Here is a 21,970-nt window from a genome sequence, read left to right as displayed (position 1 = left end):
GGAGAAGGCAATGGCGACCCACTCCAGTACTCTTGCCTGGAAAATCCCATGGACAGAGGAGCCTGGTAGGCTCCAGTCCTTGGGGTCACGAAGAGTCAGACACGACTGAGCGACTTCACTTTCACTTTTCACTTTCCTGCATTGGAGAAGGAAATGGCAACCCACTCCAGTGTTCTTGCCTGGAGAATCCCCGGGACGGGGGAGCCTGGTGGGCTGCCGTCTATAGTGTCGCAGAGTCAGACAAGACTGACGCGACTTAGCAGCAGCAGCAGCGTCCCTAATAATAACTGAGATTACCAGGTGCTAAGCAAGGCTCCAAAGTCATGTCAGCTAGTTGTTATGACATCTGTATGAGGTTGTCATCCTTGTTTTATGACTTAAAGAGCTAGGCTCAGAGAGAGATTTTAAGTGATCCAACTAGTGTCAAGAGCTGTTAACTTGTGAACTTGGATTCATACGCTGAAGTAGAATTATAGGTCCTGTGCTTTCCTATACCTATGCTTCCTCGTACGAGCTACTTCAGTTATGCCTTACTTCAGAGTGGGTACGACCAAAGACTATAAGAAATCATGCTTTTAGGTACTGTGGTGGGCACCGTGGTGGGCACAGGAAACATTCAGAGTCCACTTCCTTTTCCTCTTGAGATCAGGGTGCATATTGCATCATAGCTTTAAATCTTCTATTGTAGCTTGCATATTGCAGAGCAATTACAAAGCTCTGTTCGTAGAATTAAATTGGATAGTTATTCAGTGTGAGCAGTTTGCTCCTAGAGTGTCCTGCAGAGCTTTATAACCTTCTGTACTCGTATCAGGAAAAGAGTGATGAATCAGGCATTTGGGCTCAGATAATAAAAGTGTTACATATGAGTTGAAACTTTACATTTATACTCATTTATAATAAAAGATTCTCTGCAAACTAGGGTAAATTTAGTCCATGAAAACCCTATAGGGTAACATCATATTTAAGGGTAAACTGTAACATTTTTTTACCCTAAGATTGGGAACAAAGAATGGTTGTGTATGTTCAGCATTCAAAATACGAAAAAATGTCCAGGAGGCTCTACACAGTTCAGTAAATCAAGAAAAATAAGGAATAAAATTTGTAAATAAAAGTGTCTTTACTGGGAAAATAGATGTCTATCTAGAAAATTCTAGGAAATCAGTAATAAAGCTACTAGAGTTACTAAGTTTTATAAAGTCATAGCATACCAATATATAAAAATAACTGCATTTCTGTTTCTAGGAATGGACATCTGGCAAGTAAAAATTTTAAATGCCATGTACAATAGCAAGAAAAAACATGAAATACTCAGGGGTGAATTTAACAAAATATGCATAAGATTTATACACTGAAAACTACAAACTATTGCTCAGAGAAATGAAAGGAAATATAAGAAAATGTAAACATATCACAGACATTTGTAAGAAGGCTAAATATTATGAGTAAGCAATTTTCTCCAGATCATTTATAAGTTCAATAGAGCTCCAATCAAAATCCAAGGAAGATTTTTGTAGGAACTGATAGTTTCTAAATCAAATCTGGAAATCTTGAACACCTAGAACAGCCAAAAAGTGTTTTGAAAAAGAACAAAGGAGATGTACACTGCTTGGTTTTAAGAATCACTCTTGAGAAGTCACAGGGAAGAAGGCAGAATAGGAAACTCCTGGAACCTGCCTATTCATCTGCGCAATACTCATACTGGCAGAAACTGAAGTAACTATTTTGAAATTCTGGAGTCTGTTTGAACACTTGAAGCTTCCAAAGGACCTCTTGGCTGCTAAACTGGCAAGTTATGTCAGCCAGTTTCAGCCTTCAGAACAGCAGTGAGCACTCATCTCTCACTCCCAGCCCCTGGCAGGAAGCTGGGAGACGACAACCCATGTCCCTAGTGTGACCTGCTGGAGTCGGGATGGGCAGTAAGGACCTTGTCTCCCAAATATCAGGTTTCCTGTTTTAATTGTAGGTCAGTGCTTCTCATCACTGAGGTGCAAGTGCAGAGGCTGGATGCCATTGTTTCAATCCATATTGGCTGAGGCAGCTTTGAGGGAAGCTACCCCTATCTTCAACTATTTTTGTTTTGATTTGATGTTCAGAAACAATTATGTATATGTGAAAATGTAGAAGCCCACCATACAGACCTGGAAAAGATGCATGCTGAGAAAAGTCCTGAGAAGCTCTTAAGCTTTCATCTCAGGCTGTTCTCTGGCACTGAGATGCTCGGCTGCTGCTGCTAAGTCACATCAGTCGTGCAACTCTGTGCAACCCCATAGACGGCAGCCCAACAGGCTCCTCTGTCCCTGGGATTCTCCAGGCAAGAATACTGGACTGGGTTGCCATTGCCTTCTCCAATGCATGAAAGTGAAAAAAGGGAAGTTGCTCAGTCATGTCCTACTCTTAGCGACCCCATGGACTGCAGCCTACCAGGCTCCTCCATCCATGGAATTTTCCAGGCAACAGTACTGGAGTAGGGTGCCATTGCCTTCTCCGCAGAGATGCTCTATGGCAATAAAAACAAACAAGCCCTCTCCCTGAGAAAACCCAAAGGAAAAGGGAGAGTCTGATTTCGAGAGTTCATACATTATAAGATTCAGATGTCTGGTTTCCAACAAAATAAATCTCAAGGTCTACAAAGAAACAGAAAAATGCGGTTTGTTCAGGGGTGGTGGTTGTTTATTCACTAAGTCATGTCCGACTCTTGCAACCCTGTGGACTGTAGCCCGCCATGCTCCTCTGCCTGTGGAATTCTCCAGGCAAGAATACTGGAGTGGGTTGCCAGTTCCTTCTGCAGGGAATCTTCCCAACCCAGGGATCAAACCCCGGTATCCTGCAGTGCAGGTGGATGGACTCCTTACTGACTGAGCCAACAAAATAAATGAGCAGAAATTGTACCTGAGGAACCCCATAATTCAGATATACTAGACAAAGACTTTAAAACAACTCAAAGACCCTAGAAGAGCTGAAGAAAATCATGTGCAAACATAGCAAAATGATATATGAACAAAATGAAGATATAAATAAGATATAAATTATAAAACAGAACCAAAATAATTTCTAGAGCTGAGAAATTTAATAAAAATGCACACCAGAGGGGTTCAGAAGTTGATCTGAGCAGGCAGAAGAAATAATAAATGAACTTGAAGATAGAACAATTGAAATCATTGGGTCTGAGGAACAGAAAGAAGAAATAGTTAAGAGAAGTGAACACAGCCTACGGGACCTGTGAGCTATGAACGAGCAGACCAACACACGCATTGCTGAGATCTCAGAAGAAAAAGAAAAAGAGGAAAAAATAATATTTAGAGAAATAATGACTGAAAATTTACCAAATCTGGTGAAGAATATTCATCTACAAATCTAAGAAGCTCAATGAACTTCAAACAGGATAAATCCAAAGGGATGCACACCAAAGCACATTTTAATTAAACTGTTGAAGCCAAAGACAGAGAATCTTTTAAACAGCAAAAGTGCCTCATCACATATGAGGAATCCTCAATTAGATTATTAATTTCTTTCATATGTAAAATAAAGATGCTTTAATAACTTAATTAAGATTAAGTTGTGTTAGGTGATTATAACAATAACATAGTGAACATTCGATAAATGTGGAGCTATAGTGATTATTATAAATACTATTGGTATCACGAGGGCCTCCCTGGTGGCTTAGAGGGTAAAGCATCTGCTTGCAATGCAGGAGACCCAGGTTCGATCCCTGGGTCAGGAAGATCCCCTGGAGAAGGAAATGGCACCCCACTCCAGTACTCTTGCCTGGAAAATTCCATGGACGGAGGAGCCTGGTAGGCTACAGTTCATGGGGTCACGAAGAGTTGGACACAACTGAGTGAGGACACATTACATTGGTATCACTTGAATAGTTTTCTTCCTCTCTGTTGAGGGGGTTGTTTCAGAGCTTTATGGCCCAGGTATAAGCACCTCATGTTACAATAATATGAATCCCCATTTAGTCTTGTTTTCCATATATTTTGACAGGGAGATAAGGAGTTATGTCTGAACAGAGATGACTGTGTACAGCAGAGGAATAAAAAGCAACATGGTTTGTCTCCGAGCGTCGAGTGAACCATCAGTTTTAAGTTTGTCCCTCCTTGATCTTCCTAAACTTAGAAATTGTAATTCAGCCCCTGAGAATACAGCTCTGCTGACTTAATAGGCTAGAGGTCCCCTTGACGTGTCCCAGTAGGAATCCATACTCACAAACGTCATTGAACGCACCTCGTTTGAATTTGCCCAGCAGTTGCTTCTGAAGGAGGCGATGGTCACAGCGATGCTGAGCTCTGCTATGCTGATGATCAGTAAGACCGACAAAATTCCCTGTAAATAATGAAGATAAGTCTACGGCATTTGGAATGAAAGCTGTACCATTTCAAAGATATAAACCAAGGACCAGCACACGGTGTGACCAAGCACGGGAAAGCCCGCGTTTCAGATGCCTCTAGAACCGCAGTGACTGAACTGTTTTCATCCCATGTACGTCTTTCTGATGGGCCGGGACAGTGAACTCCAGTGCCTGTAGAGGCCCCTGACAGCTGTCTCAGACAGGTGAAACAGGGCGGAGAAAGGCCAGAAGGGATATATCCCTCAGTGTCCATCACTCAGTCCCGGGCAACAGTTCCATGTGGGAACATGGGAACCTTGATGCCTCGTGTTCTCTCCTTTCCTAAGGCAGCTGAATCTACACACTGTTAATGTGAGACTTTCCAGGTATTTGTTCACTTCTGTGAACCAAATGGAACAGCCTTTGGGTCTGGCGTAGCCTATAATTGCCATTTTGCACACTCTGCTGTAAGGTGGCGTTTAGTTGCCTTAAAGCACGGAGAAGTGGCAGGGAATAGCATGATGTCCAAAAAGTTTAGCCTTTGGGAACAAGAAGAGCTGACTGCAGTTGGGTCCAATGTTACACTTAACCTTGGACAAGAGTCTGTCTAAATTTTGATTTCCCTGCAACACAGCCAAAAGTTTGAATATTCTCCTTTTGCTTTTTTTTTTTTTTTTTAAGAAAACCACAATGTATGCAGTGGAAAGGCTACCCACTCCAGGGTTCTGGCCTGGAGAATTCCATGGACTGTATAGTCCATGGGGCCACAAAGAGCTGGACACAACTGACTTTAACTTTCACTGTGAATTTGCCAGCTTCAGCTGGTGAGCAGGATGGGCTGACCTTGGTCTTTGTGGAACTTCCATCGTTGTAAGGGAGGCAGACAGTGACGGATAATTAGGCAATTATTTACTTCACTAAATTATCATAAGTGCTATGAAAAAACACTGGGGGCTACTATTAATATAACGGGAGACCTACCCTGGGTGGGCGGAGGTGTGATCAGGAAGGACCCCCTTAAAGAGAATGAGGAGGAGTTCAGCGGGTGGGTGGGAAAAGATAGGTGCTGGGCTGGGGAACATTTGAAGAAAGAAAACGTGGTCTAGAAAACTTAAAGAATTCTAGAAGGTGGAGAGGGCGGCATGCAGTGAGGATAAAGGCCTGGAATAATGCTAGAAGGTTAGGCCAGATAGATGTGTTAGAGTCTTATAAACCTAATAAAATTGGGTCTAAATTCTGTGTTTGACAGGAAGGCACTGCGTGATTCTGATCAGGTGTGTGTTTTTAAGTGACGACTAGCTGCAGTGTAGACGATGGATTGGTGTTCAGGGCAGAAGTCAGTCCAAGAGATGTGTAAAGCCCACTGTTCCTGGGTCTTTTTAGTTTGTTTTTGACCTTTGGGTTGTGCTCAGCAAGGAATTGTGGAGTGATATACGTAGGAGGTCTGGGAACAGAGTCTCCTGGATTCTGAAAGCAGGAGCTACTAATCCTCCAGTGCACATCTGTGCCGGGCAGGAGCGGAGTCCGCTGAATGCAGGAGCTACTAATCCTCCAGTGCACACCTGTGCCGGGCAGGAGCAGAGTCCGCTGAATGCAGGAGCTACTAATCCTCCAGTGCACATCCGTGCCAGGCAGGAGCAGAGTCCGCTGAATGCAGGAGCTACTAATCCTCCAACGCACATCTGTGCCGGGCAGGAGCAGAGTCCGTTCATCTGCGCACCTAACCTCAGAAGACAATTTCTTCCTGGTATTTGCTAATGTAATGCACGGTGGTGGCCTCCTGGGAAAAGGGATAAGGCTAATAGGGGAGCGTCACGTTCTTGGTCCAGTTAGGATTTTGTCTCTTACACTGTTTTCTGACTTTCCTTAGTAACCTTTTATGAGTCTAATTCTGTAATTTATTTCGGAACGCATGAGAGTGTACCAGGCTCACTTTAACGGGTAAACATGAGGATTACACAAGACCTCACATTCAGTCACTGATGGCTGTTTTCCTTCTTTATCAGAGGAGACAATTTCCCATGTTCCCACTTCACTTCTCTCCACCCAAGTCAAACCTCATTAGCATTTAAGGACAAAAGCCTTCAATATTTGACTGATTGGGATTGAATGAAAGCCGAAATTTGCTTAGCAATTGCTGACATGCATAAAAATAATGTCATTAAATACTTATTAGATTAATACTTAAAATAATCCCTATATTTTCTGGTAAAGATACGGTTCATCTCTTGTAATGTGTAAAACTCTATATATAATGATTTGTGCTCTAAAATTATTTAAAAAAACACTTTATTAAGTGCCTTAGACACTTTCTCCAACTATATTTAGCATTAACTGAGCAAACTTTTTCATGCAAAGATGGGCTCGATAAAGGACAGAAATGGTATGGACCTAACAGAAGCAGAAGATATTAAGAAGAGGTGGCAAGAATACACAGAAGAACTGTACAAAAAAGATCTTCATGACCAAGATAATCATGATGGTGTGATCACTCACCTAGAGCCAGACATCCTGGAATGTGAAGTCAAATGGGCCATCACTATGAACAAAGCTAGTGGAGGTGATGGGATTCCAGTTGAGCTATTTTAAATCCTGAAAGATGATGCTCTGAAAGTGCTGCACTCAATATGCCAGCAAATTTGGAAAACTCAGCAGTGGCCACAGGACTGGAAAAGGTCAGTTTTCATTCCAATCCCAAAGAAACGCAATGCCAAAGAATGCTCAAACTACTGCACAATTGCACTCATCTCACACGCTAGTAAAGTCATGCTCAAAATTCTCCAAGCCAGGCTTCAGCAATATGTGAACCGTGAACTTCCACATGTTCAAGCTGGTTTTAGAAAAGGCAGAGGAACCAGAGATCAAATTGCCAACATCCGCTGGATCATGGAAAAAGCAAGAGAGTTCCAGAAAAACATCTATTTCTGCTTTATTGACTATGCCAAAGCCTTTGACTGTGTGGATCACAATAAACTGTGGAAAATTCTGAAAGAGATGGGAATACCAGACCACCTGCCTCTTGAGAAACTTATATGCAGGTCAGGAGGTAACAGAACTGGACATGAACAACAGACTGGTTCCAAATAGGACAAGAATACGTCAAGGCTGTATATTGTCACCCTGCTTATTTGACTTATATGCAGAGTACATCATGAGAAATGCTGGGCTGGAAGAAGCACAAGCTGGAATCAAGATTGCCGGGAGAAATATCAATAACCTCAGATATGCAGATGATACCACCCTTATAGCAGAAAGTGAAGAGGAACTAAAAAACCTCTTGATGAAAGTGAAAGAGGAGAGCGGAAAAGTTGGCTTAAAGCTCAACGTTCAGAAAACGAAGATCATGGCATCCGGTCCCATCACTTCATGGAAAATAGATGGGGAAACAGCGGAAACAGTGTCAGACTTTATTTTTCTGGGCTCCAAAATCACTGCAGATGGTGATTGCAGCCATAAAATTAAAAGACACTTATTCCTTGGAAGGAAAGTTATGACCAATCTAGATAGCATATTCAAAAGCAGAGACATTACTTTGCCAACAAAGGTCCATCTAGTCAAGGCTATGGTTTTTCCTGTGGTCAGGTATGGATGTGAGAGTTGGACTGTGAAGAAGGCTGAGCACCAAAGAATTGATGCTTTTGAACTGTGGTGTTGGAGAAAACTCTTGAGACTCCCTTGGACTGCAAGGAGATCCAACCAGTCCATTCTGAAGGAGATCAGCCCTGGGATTTCTTTGGAGGGAATGATGCTGAAGCTGAAACTCCAGTACTTTGGCCACCTCATGCGAAGAGTTGACTCATTAGAAAAGACTCTGATGCTGGGAGGGATTGGGGGCAGGAGGAGAAGGGGGCAACAGAGGATGAGATGGCTGGATGGCATCACGGTCTCAATGGAAATGAGTTTGGGTGAATTCCAGGAGTTGGTGATGGACAGGGAGGCCTGGCATGCTGCAATTCATGGGTTCAAAAAGAGTCGGACACGACTGAACGGCTGAACTGAACTGAGCAAACTTTTTAGATCATTCTATTCCTTGATAAGACCAATAAGGTAAAATCGAATCCAATCCCTGTCAACACTAATAGGAAGAGCTAAATCCTATTGGCCCTTACACTGTGCCGAGTCATGCTCTGGTGTATGTGATCGTCATAATACACCAGTGGGCTATCTTATCGTCTTCATTTTTCAAATGAGGAAAATGGAGGCTTGGAGAAGATGAAATACTAGGCTAAGGTCACAAGCTTATAAGTGACAAAACCAGAAGTCAAGTCCAGACTCTATGGCTCTTGAGTCACACTGGCTCTTCTCAACAGTGAGCTCAAATGCTGAGGCAACCTCGATCACAGGCGTCTAAATGAATGAGTCGATGCACCATGAACATTGTTCACACAAGATGATACAGACTCACTGCCCAGAATGAAACCACTTACATTGTAAAGGACTCTACCTATCACGCATATTCCTTCAAGGGAAGGCCCTTGGCAGTACTTGTGTTGGTATCTGTAGCTGATGATGGTGAGAATGATTCCAGCCACTGCGACCACAGAACTGATAACATTCAGGCCCGTGACACCTTGTCCCTGGAAAATAGTTTAAAAAATAACAAGAAAATAAATAAACGCTTTGAAAGAATTTCCTTGTGCTTTTATCTTTCCCCGTAACCCTCAGGGAGGAGTTGCTCCATCAGTATCCTGAATTCATCAAAGTCATAGGCCAGGCCGTTTTAGAATGAGCCAGGGAGCTAAGGAAGCAATCCGGGAAGGCAGGGATGCTCTGTAGTTGGGTGCGTATTCAGCTGGGTCCGACTCTTTGCAACCCCATGGACTGTAGCCCACCAGACTCCTCTGTCCATGGGATTTTTCCAGGCAAGGTTACCGGCATGAGTTGCTATTTCCTATTCCAGGGCATCTCCCTGACCCAGGGATCGAACCTGCATCTCTTGTGTCTCTTACAGTGGCAGGCAGATTCTTCACCACTGCACCATCTAGGAAGCCCCTGGGGTGCTCTGTGGTTAATGCTAAAGAAAACGTCCTTTCTATCCTAATGTGTCATCTTTCATAATCTATAAGCAGAATTGTGTGCTAGAGAGTATCTTGGCCTTGTAATTAGAACCGATTTTTCAGTCTGAGGGCAATGGCACCCCACTCCAGTACTCTTGCCTGGAAAATCCCATGGATGGAGGAGCCTGGTGGGCTGCAGTCCATGGGGTTGCTAAGAGTCGGGCACGACTGAGCGACTTCACTTTCACTTTTCACTTTCCTGCATTGGAGGAGGAAACAGCAACCCACTCCAGTGTTCTTGCCTGGAGAATCCCAGGGACGGGGGAGCTGGTGGGCTGCCGTCTATGGGGTTGCACAGAGTCGGACACGACTGAAACGACTTAGCAGCAGCAGCAGCAGCGAACTAGGACCCTATACACACCAACAGATCTCTTGGAGTTTCCATTTCTGCTTTTACAAGTGAGAATGGAGTCACCTAACTTTAGGGCATATCTGCTTATTTTAATAGATATTTCATGTAGGTCAGCTGTGTGTCAGGTGCCACATTAAGCCCGTGATTCACGAAGGTAAACACGAAAGATGAGGTCTTACCTTCATGTGGCTTACCTCACCCCCTAGAGGATTCAAACCGTAAGCAACCAAATCAGTAACATCTTACAGATGGCAATGAATTTGGACTGAGATTTAATGGTTTCCTTCCTTTGGCTCTCACTTTTCGAACCTCCAAGCTATTAACAGTTCAGATAGCCCCACCAATTTCCTATTCCCTTTACTTCCTATTTTTTTTTAATTTTGTTTCGTTTTGTTATATAACTCTTGAGTTCCTTTGAAGGAAGAGAGGTGTCATTCATTACCTAATCCCAGCATGGATAGTGCTCTTTTAAAAGAGAAACAGAAAAGTCTCCTATCTCAGTTCCGCGGATGGTTACTATACTCGACTTTGCTACATCTGTTGGAAGTGCAGTGATACATTTATGCATTTACACACCCTGTCCTATCCGGCAGGACGTGTGACTCTCTGTGGTGTAACTTGGAAGTACACCTATGATTTTAATGTTTGCCCCAAACGCAGATCTTTCTCTGCCCACGGGGATTTTGGCAGAAAATACCCAGGGTCACACGGATATACCGTCTCGCTCAGTCCCAAGTCTTTTGTCCCTTCAAGGCTCTGTTCTGGCTCCCAGAGGACATTTCATGGACTAACATCTCTAGCTCAACACCCCCTCAGGTGTATTCTGCTTTACAGTTTACAAAGAGCGTGCACAGCTTAGTCTCCTCTCATCCTCATGACAGTTTTACGATGTCGGCAAACCCCCTTTTATCCCCACGTCACAGGTCAGTAGGATTCTGGGGTCAGGTGATTGTGAATTCGGAGGAAGAGCTCTGATGGAGCCAGGTCTTACACCGCCCAGGTTAGCACTGCTGTCCCCGTGACGTAACGGTCTGCCTCCAGCTCAGTGAGTCGTGGGCAGGTCTGCCTTATCCTCGGTCTATCCCTCAGGTCCAAAAGGAAGTCAGTGCAAGAGAAGAATGAAAGTTGAGGCTTCGTCTGCATTGTCCGTATCTATCTCCACAGGTAGAGAGAGATGGAGGCCTTCGTCCCCGCTAGAAGCCCCTGAGGTTTGTAGCTGTCTCTAGGGGATATTGGCAGAGGACCATAAAGAAAGAGGTAAAATGGCTTTGAGAGAAGGTCTACTTCTCCAGGGCCTTAAAAAAATCAGACTGGTTAGGCATGTAAACATTTAAGTATCATTTTGTCTTATATGTGGTATCTTATTAAATCCTCAAAATAATCCTTCAGATTTGACACAGCGATGAGTGGTGGCCTGGATTCAGCCCTAGAACAATCAGCATCAATGCCAGACTCTTTCCTGCAGACTTTGGGCAGACCCCAACGAGAAGAGTCTGTCGTTGCTGGGGTGTGTGTGTGTGTGTGTGTGTGTGTGTGTGTGCAGTCACTCAGTTATGTCTGACTCTTGTGACCCTATGCACTGCCCGCGAGGTTCCTCTGTCCATGGGATTCTCCAGGCAAGAACACTGGAGTGGGTTGCCATTTCCTCCTCCAGGGGATCTTCCTGACCCAGGGCTCTAACCCACATTCCCTGCACTGGCAAGCGATTCTTTACCACTGCGCCACCTGGGGAGCCCATTGTTGGGGTGAGGGTGTAACAACTGGGACCCTGGGATTGATTTTGCTTACAGTAGGGTTTATACACCTTGACACAATAAGTATTTGGAGCCAGATACAGTTTTTTTTTTTTCTTTTACTATCCTTTGTATTTTAAAATGTTTAGAAACATCCCCAGCCTCTACCCACTAGATGACAACAGCCCTCCTCACCCTCCCACCCCTGGCTGTGATGATCAAAATGTCCTCAGCGTGGGGCTTCCCTGGCGGTCCAGTGGTTAAGCCTGTGGCTTCCACTGCAGGGGCCGTGGGTTCCATGCCTGGTCAGGAACTAAAATCCTGCACTCTGAGCTTGGCAGCCAGGAAAAAAAAAAGTGCCTTCAGGCTTTGTCTAATATTCCTGGGGGTGGAGCTGGAGGAGGCACAAAATTACTCCCAGTTAAGCACTGTTGAGTTAGAGGAGTGTAAAATGGTCTTTAATAAGCAGCTCCTTTGGTTGATTTGACCAAGGCAGTGGCACCCAGGGGAAGGCTGCAGGGCTCATGCTGCTGCCAAATAGCAGGGGCCTCAACTGCACACTTGATGCGCAAAGACTTCCCTGGAGGGTCCTTTATTACCTAAGGCTTTCTGCCCAAAGATGCTCTAAAAGAAGTACAGTTTCAAACTGCCCAGAAGTCACAAGGCGACTTACCACACACTTGTCATTGCTGTGGGTTCCTGTGAGGTACCCTGTGACAGTGAACTGTGGGGAAGGAAAGAGAAAAGTTACCAGCGATGGAGCGCTTGACTGCCCTACAGTATAACCTCCTTCGGAGACTATATCGTAACCGACATGTCTGTGACCCTCCCAGACCCTTCCGTAACTGGCCTCTTCCATCAGGGAAGGACGGTGGGCCCTGACGTAAGAAAAAAATCCTGTGCTGGCCATGCTTGTCACTCAACAAGGGCTCTTTGCCCGCGTAAGGTCCAAAAGGTACCACCCTGCTGGGCTCCAAAAGAAAGACAGTCCTGGGCTCTGGGCCTGGAATAGTGAAGGTGAGCTCTGTCTGCTCTGAGTAAGTGCGGGGCCTGGAATCTAGTCTTATCTTACCCACTTATTTATATGAGACACAAAGAGCCTGGCTGTTGTTTAGTCGCTTTTTGTGACTCCATGGACGGTAGCCCGCCAGGCTCCTCTCTTCATGGGATTCTCCAGGCCAGAATATTGGGTGGGTTGCCATTTCCTTCTCCAGGGGATCTTCCCAACCCAGGGATTGAACCCACGTCTCCTGGAGAAGAAGGCATCAGAGGATGAGATGGCTGGATGGCATCACTGATGCAATGGATATGAAGGAGATCATGAGGGACAGGGAGGCCTGGCATGCTTCAGTCCATGGGGTCGCAAAGAGTCGGACACGACTGGGCGACTGAACAACAGCAACTTCTGCACTGCAGGTGGATCCTTTACCACTGAGCTCCCGGGAAGCGCAGAGAGCTTAGAACCACACAGAAAAAATGAGACCAGTGTCCCCCAGGGTGGGGTCCATATTTTTTTTTTATGTTCCAATAATAAGAACCTCTGCCATGGGAATTGGTTTTCCACTTTAGGGATATTGGGCCTTGGAGTCAAGGACCTTGAGAAGACATGTAGGGATCAGAATGTTACCTCTGATGCCTCCTTCAGCTTCACCTCCCAGCTTGGGTCACCGATCAGGCTAGCTCTACTTCCAGGTCATTCCCGAAGCCGTCCGCCTTTATCTTTGCTGCCGCCCAGAGAGTTCAAGGTACCACCTCTCCATTTCTGGAATCCTGCAGCCTCCCCGCAGCTGGTTCTCCCAGATCTGCTCTTATCATGCTTGGGCTCATTACCCTCTCAGGGGACATAACATTTTAGAGATAACAAGGCTTCCGATCTTACTAACCTTGCTCTCGTATTAAAGCACCACATTCTTTTTACGACCATAAGGATCGGCATGACCTGGTTCCAGCCTACATTTTTGGCCTCCTTTTATGCCACTGCAATAGACTCATTGGTCTTCTTTCTGTTGCTCTCGCCCACATCAAGCCCTCAGCTCATGCTTCACTGTTGCCGGGAGCGAGCTTTCCCTCTACTTTGTGCGGTGAACACCCACGTGCAGAGCGCCTCCCTGGCCTCCCAGCACAGGTGAGTCCCCATTAAATGTTCACCTGACGCCTGGAACTCCTCCGAGGGCGCAGCAGGATGTGGTGACGTGCCTGTGGAGCTGCTTGCACTTTCGCTTATAGCCTAGCCACCAGATGCCTAACCCTGTCTATTTCTAAGCGCAGCTCGTCACTTCTCCCAAAGAGGGCCTTGTCCACCAGGGCCCTGGCACCTAGGACCCTCCTGCAGATGTAGGATGGGTGCTCAGTAAATACCTCTTCAGTGAAGAGTGGAGTTTTAAAAAGTAATGTGCCAGACCCTCATTGTCGTTCACGCGTGCCGATCACACAGTATCACGCTGGGAACGTCCTCTCGTGACGTGGGGAAGCGAGGAGCTGGTCTGCCTGCTTTCTGTGTGCGCTGTGAAAGTCACGCTGTCTCACGCCATTGACGTTTGGGAAATGGAAGCTAGGAGCACTGCTGGTGTCTCAGGAAAGGTGCCGGGTGTTTGTGCTCATCAAGAGAGGCAGGGCGTTAACAGAGACAGTGTCTCATTTCTTCATTACTTCACCCATGTGTTCACGGAGCGATTCATTCACGCCTGCTATGCAGCAAGCATGACTCTGAGGTCTGAGAATGTAACGACAACTCTAACAGACAACACTCATGCCCTTTTGGGACTCTAGGTTTTAATAGCGGAAGCTCTACAGAGTCTAGCCTTAAATATGATGGCATAAGATTAGGAACCAAGGCTGTGGGGATTGGACAGATATAGGTCTGTACTAGGAATTATGTTTACGATTCTTTCATTAGCTGGATGAATGACATTCATAAACTGTCTCTGGGCATAATGAAGCAGTTGAGCCATAATAATGTGTTAAAATTCTCCTTAAGCTTTGAGAGGCTGTGATTGTGAGTGTTAGCCAGGCAGGTTTAAATTGCTACCTACTCCCAAATTCCATTTTTTTTATTTGCAAAGGGAAAAGTAGGATATATGCCCATCTAATCTCCCAGATTGGTAGTAAGGAGCAAATGACTTACTATACATACGAGGGCTGGAAAACTTTTCAACACTGTACACGTAAGAGCGGTTATCACCATGAGGATGGTGGTACTGCCATGACCCAGATGGAATCACTTCTTTTCCCGGGGAGGGGATTGGCTATCTGGTCTCCTTGGGGACCACCTGCATGGGATTCATTGTCTCAGGACTGGAGTCAATTCAAACCAGTCTTTTGGTAATTCCTCCAAAGCTCCTAACAGTACTCACAATAAATGCTCCCCAGAATGGATATCCTGTCAAGAAAACCAGGGGGAAGCTTTGGGCGAAGTTGAAGTAATTCAATGCAAATATAGCTCCGATGCCGGCAATGATCAGGGCAAGCAGGACCTGGGAAGCCTGTGAAGAGAAGAATGGGCCGGTGAGGCCACGCGTGCCCGGGCTCTCTGGAGCCTCCTAGGCGAGTGGGCATCGCCACTAGAATGTCGCGCCCCTCCGCCTGCGTGCCTTCCCCTCCTGTTTACCCACCATTCAGGCTTTCAGGAGGCCCGGCGGCCTTCCTCCCCTCACTCCCCTGTGTCCGTGTCCGAATCCTTCGTGCTCACCCTTCCCTGCTGACAGTGTCTCTGGGGTTATCAGTCCGTCTGCATCTCACGGGTTTGAGCATGTGTCTGACTCTCCCTCTAAATTTGCGGTCCTCGGCTTTTGGCACCAGGGACCAGTTTCGCGGAAGACAGTTCTTCTACAGCCGGGGGGTGGGGTGTGGGCGCTGGGGAGTATGGTTTGGGGATGGTTCTCGAAAGAGGCGTGAACCTCGATCCCCCACAGGCGCGGTTCACAGTCGCCTTCACACTCTGATGAGACTCTAGAGCTGCTGCTGATCTGACAGGTGATGCCGTGAGCAGCCAGGGCTGCTGGAAACACAGATGAAGCTTCGCCCCCGCCCGCCCGGGGCTCACCGCCTGCTCTGCGGCCCGTTTCTCACAGACCGTGGGCTGCCACGGACCCCTGCCCTAGACGGCAAGCTTCTCGGGACGCCGATCCCAAACTACTCACCTTGACATTCTTTCCCCTTCTGTAGAACCAGCCTCCTGTTACCATCCTCACCCCAACACACACACACACATTTTCCACATTAAATATAGCCTTTGAGAATTATGGCAACCGCTCCAGTACTCTTGCCTGGATAATCCCATGGACGGAGGAGCCTGGTGGGCTACAGTCCATGGGGTCGCAGTCAGACACGACTGAGCGACTTCACTTTCACTTTCTTTTCTTTCTTTTTTGAGAATTGTAGCCTCAGTCCAGTGCTCTGAAAGTGTGTGAAGTTCCCTGAGCTGGAGCAGAGAAGTTGGGGGGAGGTTATGCCTCACCTCTTGATGCGAAGGCCTGTCCAGAGCCAAGAGTGACCCCGTGGGCCCCTCAGCCCATTAGGGGTCACAGGGAGAGGGGAGCGTGGTGGTTCCTGGGGGTCCGCGGCTTTCCTCAGCGCAGAGCGTCTCTGCGTCCGCTCAGGCGTCTGGGTTCCCCCAGGCCACACGTCTATGGCCCTGGGTCACAACTGTCCCGGTAGTGTTCTGATTCTTGTACTAAGGATGGGGGCTGTGCACACAGCTTTGCTCTAGTCTATTTATGACAGATTGTGTGTGTATCAACGCTGCAGCTCACTATGAGCTTTGAGGGTGGTTTTCAAAGAGCTCCCAGTGCCTGTAACAACACAAAGGCGATGTTTAACTTCACCTCCAAAGGCTTTTAGCTCTGAGAGAGGTGCTCCCACAGCCCAAGCTCACTCCTTAAATAAGATATTTAGAAAAGTGGCCCCGGTTTCCTCTGTCCCCCCTGCTGGGATTCAAAGATGATCACTAGCTCCTCCTGAAACAGGCCAGGGATTTCCTCAGAGTTAGTGGTCTTATTCGTGACAGTTGAGCTTTCTATTTCTTTTTTTTTTTTTTCTTTTTTTTTTTTTTATTCTTCCAATTTTATTTTATTTTTAAACTTTACATAATTGTATTAGTTTTGCCAAATATCAAAATGAATCCGCCACAGGTATACATGTGTTCCCCATCCCGAACCCTCCTCCCTCCTCTCTCCCCATACCATCCCTCTGGGCCGTCCCAGTGCACCAGCCCCAAGCATCCAGCATCATGCATCGAACCTGGACTGGCAACTCGTTTCCTACATGATATTTTACATGTTTCATTGCCATTCTCCCAAATCTTCCCACCCTCTCCCTCTCCCACAGAGTCCATAAGACTGTTCTATACATCAGTGTCTCTTTTGCTGTCTCGTACACCGGGTTATTGTTACCATCTTTCTAAATTCCATATATGTGCGTTAGTATACTGTATTTATGTTTTTCCTTCTGGCTTACTTCACTCTGTATAATAGGCTCCAGTTTCATCCACCTCATTAGAACTGATTCAAATGTATTCTTTTTAATGGCTGAGTAATACTCCATTGTGTATATGTACCACAGCTTTCTTATCCATTCATCTGCTGATGGACATCTAGGTTGCTTCCATGTCTTGGCTATTATAAACAGTGCTGCGATGAACATTGGGGTACACGTGTCTCTTTCCCTTCTGGTTTCCTCAGTGTGTATGCCCAGCAGTGGGGTTGCTGGATCATAAGGCAGTTCTATTTCCAGTTTTTTAAGGAATCTCCACACTGTTCTCCATAGTGGCTGTACTAGTTTGCATTCCCACCAACAGTGTAAGAGGGTTCCCTTTTCTCCACACCCTCTCCAGCATTTATTATTTGTAGACTTTTGGATCGCAGCCATTCTGACTGGTGTGAAATGGTACCTCATAGTGGTTTTGATTTGCATTTCTCTGATAATGAGTGATGTTGAGCATCTTTTCATGTGTTTGTTAGCCATCTGTATGTCTTTTTTGGAGAAATGTCTATTTAGTTCTTTGGCCCATTTTTTGATTGGGTCGTTTATTTTTCTGGAGTTGAGCTGTAGGAGTTGCTTGTATATTTTTGAGATTAGTTGTTTGTCGGTTGCTTCATTTGCTATTATTTTCTCCCATTCTGAAGGCTGTCTTTTCACCTTGCTAATAGTTTCCTTTGATGTGCAGAAGCTTTTAAGGTTAATTAGGTCCCATTTGTTTATTTTTGCTTTTATTTCCAATATTCTGGGAGGTGGGTCATAGAGGATCCTGCTGTGATGTATGTCGGAGAGTGTTTTGCCTATGTTCTCCTCTAGGAGTTTTATAGTTTCTGGTCTTACGTTTAGATCTTTAATCCATTTTGAGTTTATTTTTGTGTATGGTAAGCCCTCAGAAGCATTGCTGAGAAATGAGCAAACCCTGCATGTTTCTAAACAGAACTTTAATTCCCTTGTTGATCAAAACATAGGGACGTTTTGTGACAACCTAGAGGAGTGGGAGGGGGTTTCAGGAGGGAGGGGACACGTGCGAGAAAGGCTGATCCGTGTTGACGTCCGGCAGTGAAAGTGAAAGCCGCGCAGTCGCGTCTGGCTCTTTCCACCCCATAGACTGTACACTCCGTGGGATTCTCCAGGCCAGAACACTGGAGTGGGGAGCCTCTCCCTTCTCCAGGCAGACCTTTCCAACCCAGGGATCAAACTCAGGTCTTCTGCATTGCAGGATGTATGGCAGAGGCTGGCACAATATTGCAAAGCAATTATCCTTCAATTAAAAATAAATAAATACTTTGTCAACAAAGGTCCATCTAGTCAAGGCTATGGTTTTTCCAGTGGTCATGTATGGATGTGAGAGTTGGACTATAAAGAAAGCTGAGTGCCGAAGAATTGATGCTTCTGAACTGTGGTGTTGGAGAAGACTCTTGAGAGTCCCTTGGACTGCAAGGAGACCCAACCAGTCCATCCTAAAGGAAATCAGTCCTGAATATTCATTGGAAGGACTGGTACTGAAGCTGAAGCTCCAATACTTTGGCCACCTGATGCGAAGAGCTGACTCATTTGAAAAGACCCTGACGCTGGGAAAGATTGAAGGTGGGAGGAGAAGGGGACAACAGAGGATGAGATGGTTGGATGGCATCACTGACTCAATGGACATGGGTTTGGGTGGACTCCAGGAGTTGGTGATGGACAGGGAGGCCTGGTGTGCTGCAGTCCATGGGGTCGAAAAGAGTCGGACACAACTGGGCTACTGAACTGAATTGAAATAATTTGTAAAATGTAGGGAAGTGGTCTTGTAGGCTACATGTTAGCTCTTCTACTGAATATCCAATTATGTGTACATGCTCATGACTTAGAAGGCTGCAGGGACTTCCCTGGCCGTTCAGTGGTTAAGAATCTGCCTTGCAGTGCAGGGGATGCAGGTCCATCCCCTGGTCAGGGAGTTAAGGTCCCACATGCCGAGGAGCAACTGAGCCCACATGCCACAACTACTGAACCCACGAGGCACAACTAAGAGTCCATGTGCCACGAAAAGATCCCGCCTCCTGAAACTAAGGCCCAAGGCAGCAAATAGTAACAGATAAATGAATAAATAGACAGGCTATCTCTTTTTAAAAGAGTATAAGAAAGAAGGATGTATTTTAGATGACAGATGAGGGGAAACTGAGGGGATCAATGTCTTTTCTGAAAAGCATCTCTGCAAACATACTTGGAGAAATAACATGGTCTCCTTTCCAAGAAGACCCATGAGTGGGCGAGGACTTACCCCCAGGACTTTCGGCTCTCCCTTCAGGAATTCCAGCAGAGAACTGTGAGGGCCATAGGGAAGTGCAGTCAGTACAGTTTCGTTTGGTTGTACACTGATGACGTGGGTTGATCTTTTGACCTCAGATGATGATTCCATGATTCAATGGCAAAACTCTATGAAAAAAAATGGGTGAGTAACCATTGCAGCCAAAATCATGGTCTGCCATCAGTCTCACATGGAGTCCTTGGCAATGAGCCCTTAGCAATTACCCAGCACTAGAACCACAGAATCACAGTCATTGAGTCACAGAGTCCTAGAATTCTAGAGCATCTTCTTCTGTCTTCCTGGTGAAGGATCCGGTTATCTGGAAGACTTGCTTTATTGTCCACTTATTTGTAAACAGATGGTCAACACAAAATAAACAGGTGGTGTACCAACAAATCCCAGGGCCTGTGTTCATGGGCTAGAAAGGAACTAAATGAGGAAACACCCACGGTGTTCCTGGCACTGCGGAAGGGGTTCTGTTTTAACATGTATTCACATTGATTCTTTTAACATTTCTACCATCCTGAAAATGAGGTACAGAAGGTTAAACTGTTCGAGGCCACGTACCGAGCGGCGGGGAAGGAGTCAGACCCTGCCCGCCTACCTCCAAACTCTGCGTCAGCCGGGCTGCCACCCTCTTTCAAAAGGCGTTTCCCACTCGTGGTTGACTGATTGTCTCGGTACTGATTAACCATCTTTCTTTCCAGCGTGAAAATCAGTACATGCAGGTATTGGACCAGATGTAGTTGCCACTTCCATAGGGTGTAACTCTAGCTTTCAAAAAGACAGGTAAGATGAAGTCAAGTGAGAGTCTTCCTGGTTAGAGCTATGCAAATGCAACTCAAACAATGTAAAACTCTGTATGGAATTTTGCTTTCCGTGTTTGTGTGTGCGTGTGTGAAAGTCACTCAGTTATGTCTGACTCTTTGCAACCCCATGGACTGTAGCCTTCCAGGCGCCTCTGTCCGTGGAATTCTCCAGGCCAGAATACTGGAATGGGTAGCCATTCCCTTCTCCAGGGGATCTTCCCAACCCGGGGATCGAAGCCAGGATCGAATCCGCATTGCAGGTGGATTCTTTACCATCTGAGCCACCAGGGCAGCCCAACATAGGGCTGTAGTGAGAATTAAATGAGATAATCTGCATAGCACACTTTTGTAAGTGCTGGTGTTATCACCACTGTAGTGAAGAGCAGATGGATGGTAGGAGAGAAAGGGTGTCTGAGTCTAGTGCTGTGCTTAGTCGCTCAGTCGTGTCTGACTCTTTGTGACCCCAGGGACTGTAGCCCGCCAGGGTCCTCTGTCCACGTGGATTCTCCCCGAAAGGATACTGGAGTGGGTTGCCATGCCCTCCACCAGGGGATCTTCCCAACCCAGGGATCGAACCCAGGTTTCCCACATTGCAGGCAGATTCTTTACCATCTGAGCCACCAGGGAAGCCCCCTTTTTGTAATTTTTAAAAAACGTTTATTCATTTACTTACTTTATTTTGGCTGTGCTGGGTCTTTTCTCTGTTGCAGTGAATGGGAGTTCTCTCTAGTTGCGGTGAATGGGCTTCTCACTGCGATGCTTCTCTTCTTGTGGAGCACCAGCTCTCGGGCGAACAGGCTTCAGTAGTTGCAGCACATGGGCTCAGTGGTTGTGGCTCCCAGGCCCTGGAGCACGGGCTTGGTGGTTGCAGCTCCCGGGCCCTGAAGCACGGGCTCAATGGTTGCGGCTCCCGGGCCCTGGAGCTCGGGCTCAGCGGTTGTGGAGCATGGGCTTAGTTGTTCCATGTGGCCTGTGGGATCTTCCTGGATCAGGGATTGAACTCTTGTCTCCTGCTTTGGCAGGTGGATTCTTTACCACTGAGCCACCAGGGAAGCCCCGTTTTCCATGTTACTCCTTGCTATTCTTACATTTGTTATGATTTTAACAATTAAACCATAAAGCAAATAGTTTCACAAAACCTCCCATAATGTTCAAATATTACCTTGAGTATTTCCTAGTTATAGCAGGGTTTCTTAACCTTGACATGGCTGGCATATGGGGCCTGAAGACTCTTTGCCACCATAGAAAGTTGTTCTGTGCATTGTAGCATCTCCCAGGGCTGGAGATTAGAGGATGCCTTCAGCTCCTTGCCTACTCAGTGAGGCTGCTAACTCACTTCAGCAAGGAGACTCTCACTGGAGTTGGCTAAGATCAGAAGGATCAGAGAGTTTGTGATAAGGATCTGAGTATGTGTGACTCAGCCAGTGATTCTGGGTTAAGTTTCTGAGGAAGATGCATTTTTAGAAAATCAGGGCTAAGAACTTGGACTTCTAATATGTATGATAAATGTCTGCAGTGTCTTCTTGGGCTTGGTTGAAACTTTTCACACCTTTTCTTGCTACAAGTTTCTTAGATCTTCCTGTTAGTGATTCTTGCTAATTGATTTCCCAAACTGAATGTGGTTATGAAGCAAAAAGTAAGGAGCCAAGACAGACTCCCAAATTTCTGACTTTAGAACTGAGCAGATGGTCACTCCAATTTTGACAGACAACCAGGCTAGGGGTAAGGGTTTGGATGAGAGGTTAGAAATGAAAGGTGAAATGTCCTTACCAATCCTCCCATCAGTTTGCAATATTAACCTAGATAATGCTGAATACAATCCTCTAGATATTCTGAAGAAACTTTCTATTAACAGTAGAAAGTAAATAAGAAATAGCTCTTGGATAACATACAATTTTATTGCATTGCTTGGCTTATTGGGTAAAAA

General features: G+C 45.9%; 1 protein-coding gene across 1 annotated transcript in view; it reads right to left on the bottom strand.

Moving 5' to 3' along the window:
- Positions 1 to 19,345, bottom strand: part of MS4A14 (membrane spanning 4-domains A14) — a 28,820-nt gene extending 9,475 nt beyond the window's left edge. Inside the window, exons 1-5 of the mRNA XM_086341903.1 lie at positions 19,208 to 19,345; positions 14,826 to 14,954; positions 12,146 to 12,196; positions 8,758 to 8,907; positions 4,228 to 4,326 (exon numbers count right to left, since the gene is read on the bottom strand). Of these exons, the coding sequence (XP_086198029.1) occupies positions 4,228 to 4,326; positions 8,758 to 8,907; positions 12,146 to 12,196; positions 14,826 to 14,954; positions 19,208 to 19,345 (567 nt within the window). The remainder of the gene's footprint in view (positions 1 to 4,227; positions 4,327 to 8,757; positions 8,908 to 12,145; positions 12,197 to 14,825; positions 14,955 to 19,207) is intronic.
- Positions 19,346 to 21,970: the final 2,625 nt, after the last annotated feature.

The sequence above is a fragment of the Bos grunniens genome, chromosome 15 (genome assembly GCF_055505025.1).
Source record: "Bos grunniens cultivar Pamir isolate PY7600 chromosome 15, Bosgru_T2T1.0, whole genome shotgun sequence".
Lineage (NCBI taxonomy): Eukaryota > Metazoa > Chordata > Mammalia > Artiodactyla > Bovidae > Bos > Bos grunniens.
Note: the sequence above shows the minus strand (reverse complement) of the source record. Positions and strands in the feature narration are given on the sequence as shown.